The following is a 6,739-nucleotide window of genomic DNA, read 5'->3' as shown; positions in this document are numbered from 1 at the left end:
AAATTATACTTCAATAAAGCTGTACTTAAATATTCAGCTTTTCGTTCTCAACCCACTACTTCACAACCCAAAGTTCCTAGTTGTATAAGTCCAACTATATTAAACATGAATTCATCTTTATTCAGTTAGGATTATTATTAAGACAAGGCAAAGTCTCAGAGCAGCTGGAACCCAAGCTCCCGTCCCTTTCTACAAGATCACACCAGGTCCTTTACTTATCAGCCAATGGATATTTTACAGATTTAAACACTTTCCCGAATTTCATCTAGAGCAAGGCATGAAGTTCCTATTTCTAACTTCTCACCACCTCCTCTCAAAGGAACCACTGTCTCTCACAGGTGCTCTCTGAAGACCCCAAACAGCAAACCTCATGCTAAGACTTAGCTAGGACAGAAAAAACAAATCTGTCTTGGAAGAAGTACAATTAGAATGTTCCTTAGAAGCGAAGATGGCCAGACTTTGTCTTACGTACTTTAAACATGTGATCAGGAGGGACCAGTTCCTGGAGAAGGACAGCATGCTTGGTAAAGTCAAGGGTCAGCAGTAAAGAGGAAGATCCCCAATGAAATGGAGGGACAAAGTGAGTACAACCATGAGCTCATAAATAACAACAAATATAAGGATGATACAAGATCAGACAGTGTTGAATTCTGTTGTACTTAGTGTCGATATGAGTGGGAGCCCACTCAAGGGTATCTAACAATAACAACAAAGCACCTATACTTATTAAACACTTACTATTATAACCTTTGCATGGGTTAAGTCTCAAAATAACTCTGTAAGGGGAGACATCCAGGGCAAGATGGCAGAGTAAGCAGACACAGTGAGCTGCCCCTCTGCAAAGATACAGCAGACCGAGTGAAACAGCTAGAGACAGATGGTGACCCTGGAACCCTGAGTTTCAGAGGACAGGACAGAGGACTGGATTGCCAACTAGAAAAGGAAGCTGAACAGGAGCAGTGAGAGAGAGAAAAAAACAGGCAGACTGTAGGCTGGCGTGGGGCCACACCGACATCTTGAGTTTTGCAAGCCGTTGTTGATGCAGCCGCCTGCGGGCACAGGATGGGGCTGGAGGCTGGTGGCAAGAGGGTGCAATTATTCCTTGTTCCTGTGTCCTCCTGGTAGTCGGAAGCATGGCCAGTCCTTATCCTCACCAACCCAGTGACCACTGGCACCCTCCCCTCCACCCCCCTCTGTACATCCTCTGCTCTACCTGGGGTTGGGCCAGACATAGTGCCCCTGTCTCTGGAGGTGTGTGAACTCTCCATGAACTACACTACACCGTGAACAGAGAACTAACTGTGTTCACACTTGCAGCATCCACCACATCCAGCAGGATGCCTGAGAACACACCAATATACATTCATCAACTAAATATACAATACCTACCACAGTGTCTTGGAGAAAACAAGTTAAAATGCTTTTAACTTACACAAAGAAGCAAGACAGAGTGCTTCAAACAAGTGACCAAAATACAGTCACAAATACAACACCAAAAATGGTATCAGAACTGTCTGATGGGGAATTGAAAAGAATACTAATTGGGCAACTTCAATGGATTAAGAGAATGAGCGAGAAAACAAACAAGACTCTGGAAAATTTCAGGAAATTGACAAATTAATTGAAAAAAATGGAACCATACAAAAATAGCACTTAGAAATCCAGAAGATTAGCACTAAGACTTCAGAAATAGATAATGCACTGAAAGGGCAAAAAACTATAACTGAATCAATGGAAAGCTGAATTACTGAGCTTGAAGGACAATCTCTTAATATACAGCTGCTAGAGGAACAATCAGAAAAAAGAACAACAAAAAACAAAAACCAAGGAAAGCCTGAGATTTACGGGGGACATTACCAAGAAGAGTACTTTATGTGTAATAGGAATTTCTGAATAGAAAGAGACAAAAAAATCCCCATAGAGAATATTGTCTAAGAGTTACTGGAAGATGCAATGTGGATGGGTCTCTTGTGATACAATAGTGAATAATTATTATCATGACTGCTTGTGAAGGTTGGAAATGTAAAGGTAGAAGAAGTTCTGTAGCAAGGAGGGGAGTGATTAACTTCTCAGTCTAGGAGCAGAGGTCCCTGGGACCATCTAGGGAGAAGAGTAGAGAGCAGGACCCTACCCAGAGAAGCAGTGATGCCTGAGATGGAGGCAGAGATGATGACGTGGAGTGATGGTGCAGCTGGGGACTTTAGATCTAGAGAAGGAGAGGGGCTGTGTGCTGAGAACTGTGAGGGGAGGGTGGGCGGGATTGCAGTATATACCCTTTGGTTAGTTGATGATGCATGGAGGGGATTGTAACCACGGCAATGAAACGATATATGATAGGATGAATGTAAAACTAATGTTCTCCCATGTAAACTATCATATAATTCACAATAAAACATTAAAAAAAGAGTTATAGGAAGAAAACTCCCCTACCATCATGAAAGACAAGAAGACAGCCATTCAATAAGCTGAACGAACTCCAAACAGGACAGATCCTAAACAAAAAACACAAAGATACTATAATCAAGCATTTCAAAACCCCAAACAAGGAAAGAATCCTGAGAACTCAGGGAAAAAAAAAAAAAAAGTTGCCTACAATGGAGAACTAATAAGACTAAGCTGTGATTTCTAAGCAGAAACTATGCAGACAAAACAACAGAATGACACATAAAACTGTGAAAGAAAAGAAAATTGCCAACCATATATCCAGAAAAACTGCCCATTAAATGTATGTCAATAAAATTAAGTCTTTTTCAGATAAGTAGAAATTAAAAGTACTTGTAATAACCAAACCAACATTACAAAAGTACTAAGGGGAGCTCTATGGCAGAGAACCATGCATGACAGGTGTCCGACAAGGTTGGCCCAGGATCAGGCAGTGTTTCGTTCTGCTGTGCAGAAGGTCCACTATGAGTCGGGACCAACTCGATGGCACCTAACAACAATGACAACATCACCCAGACTCAACCTAGATATCTAAGTCTGCAAAGTCAAACAGACCTATAAGGCTGAAAACAGAACCAGAGATACAGTTGCAACAACAACAAGATAAACATAAACAGAGGAATAATGCAGTTACAGAACTTTCAAATGAAATCAAATATATTTTAAGAAAATAAATGAAAATAAACCCAACTGTAACTCTAAAAACTAGACCAAGCCTTACTTCTAGCTCTAGCCCAACCCCTCCACTAACACTAACCCTGTTGTTGTTAAGTGTCATTGAGCTGACTCCAATTCACAGCAACCTTACAGTTCAAGCCAACCTTGCAGTCCAGTGCTTATCTTACAGTACTATACCAGGACTCCAATACTACCCTAGTCCTTACCATAACCCAAATACAATTATTTAGCCATAGTTCCAACTCTAACCCTCACTCCTTACTCCTCTCCACGTCCCTCAAAAACAAAAAACAAAACAATTGTATACAGTTCAATTCTACTCTAACACACAGGGTTGTAAAACTTTTTTGAAAAAATTCTAACAGTAAGGTATAATTATTATAAAAATAATATCACAATGAACAGAGAAGAGAGTGAAGTTGGTCAAAGATTTCATTTTATTAAGATCCATACTCAGTGCTCACAGAAGCAGTAGTCAAGACACTAAGTGACACATTGTATTAAGCGACATATTGTATTATGCAAATCCGTTGCAAAAGACTGCTTTAAAGTGTTAAAGTGCCAAGATGTCACTTTGACGACTAAGGTGCACCTGACTCAAATTATGGTATTTTTCAATGACCTCATATGTATGGGAAAACTGTACAATGAATAAGGAAGACTGGAAAAGAATAGATGCATTTGAACTATGATGTTAAAAAAGAATTTTGAAAGTACATGCAGAAAAAGACACAAATCTGTTTTGGAAGAAATATGGCCAGACTGATCCTTAGAAAGAACAATGTCGAGACTTCGCTGTCATACTTTGGACATGTTGTCAGGAGGGCCTCATCCTGGATGACGACATCATATTTGATAAAGTGGCAGGTCATTGAAAAAGAGGAAGACCCCCCCAGAGAGACGGCATGACACACTGACAGCAATCATGGGCTTAACTGATTGGGGGGGGTTTCTCCTCTTCTTCACTGGTCCTCCAACAGCTTAGAACCAGCTTAACACCTGAGCCCTAACAACCAATCTCCAACACGTCACCAGAAGCAAAGCTCCATTCAAGGAAAACAAAGCACATGCCAACAGAAAAATGGCTTTCAGCATGTAGGACAAATGTCTTGTTTCCTAACTAAACCATTTCAATCGTTTTCTCAATATCAGGATGTGGTAACTTTCTCAAAGGCTTTGGGGCTTTCTCCAGCCAATAAACTGCATACGTTGGCAACAACATATGATTATTGATCCCAGAGTTAATTACACTCTGTCTCCTGGGATACATGGCACTTTATCATTTGGGTTATTTACCACAAAACCCTCTAGTCATCTTCGGCCTTACTGCCTAGAACCATTGTGTAAGATGAGTAGACAGAGGTTCTCACTAATCAGATGATGACCATGAACAAGTGATTTAGCATCACTGAGTCTTAAGTTTCCTTATTTTTCCTGATGTGGTGCTAGGGGTTAATGCACTGGGATGCAAGGTCGGTTTGAACTGCAAAGTCAGCGGTTTAAGCTCACCAGCCACTCCTTGGAAATCCTATACAGGATTGCTATCAGAACTGACTCCACAGCATTTAACAAAAACATTTTTAAATGGGGAAAATTAACCGCAGAACTCATATGCTCCTTGTAAGGATAACTGTTGTTGTTGTCAGGTAAAATGGAGTAACATGCGCCTCTATCAAACATGTCCTTTCTATGCAACAGTCTTTATTGGCCTATTTCAGGACACATCTCTCTGTTTCCGTGCATCTAAATATGTTTTCAAACACCAAGATTCCCACCTCAACTTTGCTACTCCTGAAAATAAATATCTGAATACAACATATATGCAAATGTCTGAATTTGTGTATAATTACAGATTCTGAAACTCTAGTGGGGTGTGGTTGTCCATCCCAACAGAAACCCAGTTCTTTTTTCAACCGGCAACACTTCCTCCTATCTAGCTTATTAACCTTGCATATTTCTATCAAGGTAATTATTTCTTACAAAGAACTGTGTTTGTCTCTCACCACCCACTAAATCAGACTCTCAAGACCATCTGGGAGGCTTTTTAAATACTAATCTCGACACCCAGACCCTACTCTAAGATTACATCACTGACTTGGAAAGGAGCGGAGAGCCGGTTCACTAAGTTCCGCAGGTGAATGCAATGTACAGCCAACGTTAGGATACACACACACACCCACACACCCTCCTCCACCACCACCTCCCATTGGGCTGGGCTTGTTTTATTCATCTTTGTATTCCTGTCACCTGGTGTGAACAGAATTTTTTGTGGCATGAATTAATGACGGTAGGACTTCAGAGTCCTTGTATCTTATGAGTCATTTACATAATTTGTTGAGGTGTACTGTGAGCCAGGCACCGTTCTGTGGCCTCGAGTGGTCAGAATTAAGGTGCAGGAGAAGAGCGAAGGTACAATCGTGCGTTCATTCTCCATTCTGCAGATATTTCCGCACTGAGCTCCCATTTCATTCCTATAAAACAATAACATCAATAGTGCCGCGTCGCCGGAAGAGTCAAGGAAGTAGAGACAAAACCTCTAGAAAATGGCAGCTGCCATCTTTTTTTTTTTTTTCCATAATGATACCTGTTAAAGTCACACTGGAGCTCCCAGCCCCACCACCCTGTTCTCCTGTTCGAACCAACCAAAGAGCCAGCTTCAGGGAACTGCCGAGGAGAAGGACGTTTCCGAGGCGCAGGCCCCGCCCAGCTCCCCTAACGCTGGGCGTCAACTTCACCTGGGCAGTGCGTGAAAATGCACTTCCCTAGGACGCGCCCCGGCTCCTCCATAATACCTCTAATTGGTGGACTTAAGGCTGAATTCTAACCATCTCAGTCTCAACAGGTCACAGTCAGACTCCGAATATGAAGATGGCAGGGCGCAAAATATCCACTCATCCCCTCCTTCCAAGGCCGCCCCCCTACCCCCACGCCTTGGTGCCCATAGTCCGCCGCTGGGGGGAGCGCACAGCAGGTGGCCGCGACTACCCGAGGCTCTTTTCCCAAAATGGCAGGGAAGGGTGGTCAGCAATCAGCCCGGATCTGCCCCCCAACCCCGACACCCCGCTGGGCTGCTGGTTCAAGTCCATCCTGGTCAGGGTGAAAAACGTGACCGCCCTGGGGCGCAGGTGGTCGCAGCGCAGAGCCTGAAGGCGCTGACTGGGGACCCCAAGTCGGGTCTTGGAGGAGGCCGGTCCTTGTTCTCCTCCCACCCCTAAATCAGCTGAGCACAACCGTGTCGCGCGGACCCAATCAGAGTTACTACGGTGAGCAGTAATCCCGAAACAATAAGCGGCGCAAAGGCCGGGCGGAGCCGAGTTCCGCGCTCAAGTACGCAGCGCCCGGGCCGCCCGGCTTCTCGAGGTTTCCACAGACAGGGCGCCAAGAGGCCAGGCGCCGGGCCCGGCCGGGGTGGCACCGAAGAGGGCCGGCCCTGCGCTCCTCGCCGGCCGGAGTCCACGGCGCCACCGGCCGCCGCCGCCCTGCCAGGCCTCGAGCGGCCGCCTCCGCAACACAGACCAGGGGCTTGGAGAGACCAGCTCACCCACCCGGCGCGCGGCCTGTTGTCCATCCGCTTCTTCTGGCGCACGGGCTGCAGCGGGATGTTGTCCGTCATGTCCGC

At 44.5% G+C, this 6,739-nt stretch overlaps 1 protein-coding gene across 1 annotated transcript in view; it reads right to left on the bottom strand.

Annotated features, from left to right (window-relative positions):
- The window catches only part of ATP9A (ATPase, class II, type 9A), a 175,200-nt gene extending 168,467 nt beyond the window's left edge, over positions 1-6,733 (bottom strand). Inside the window, exon 1 of the mRNA XM_006839177.1 lies at positions 6,666-6,733. Coding sequence (XP_006839240.1) covers positions 6,666-6,733 — 68 coding nt within the window. The remainder of the gene's footprint in view (positions 1-6,665) is intronic.
- Positions 6,734-6,739: the final 6 nt, after the last annotated feature.

Source organism: Chrysochloris asiatica, unplaced genomic scaffold, assembly GCF_000296735.1.
Source record: "Chrysochloris asiatica unplaced genomic scaffold, ChrAsi1.0 scaffold00023, whole genome shotgun sequence".
Taxonomy (NCBI): domain Eukaryota; kingdom Metazoa; phylum Chordata; class Mammalia; order Afrosoricida; family Chrysochloridae; genus Chrysochloris; species Chrysochloris asiatica.
This window is presented reverse-complemented; position numbering and strand designations above follow the sequence as displayed.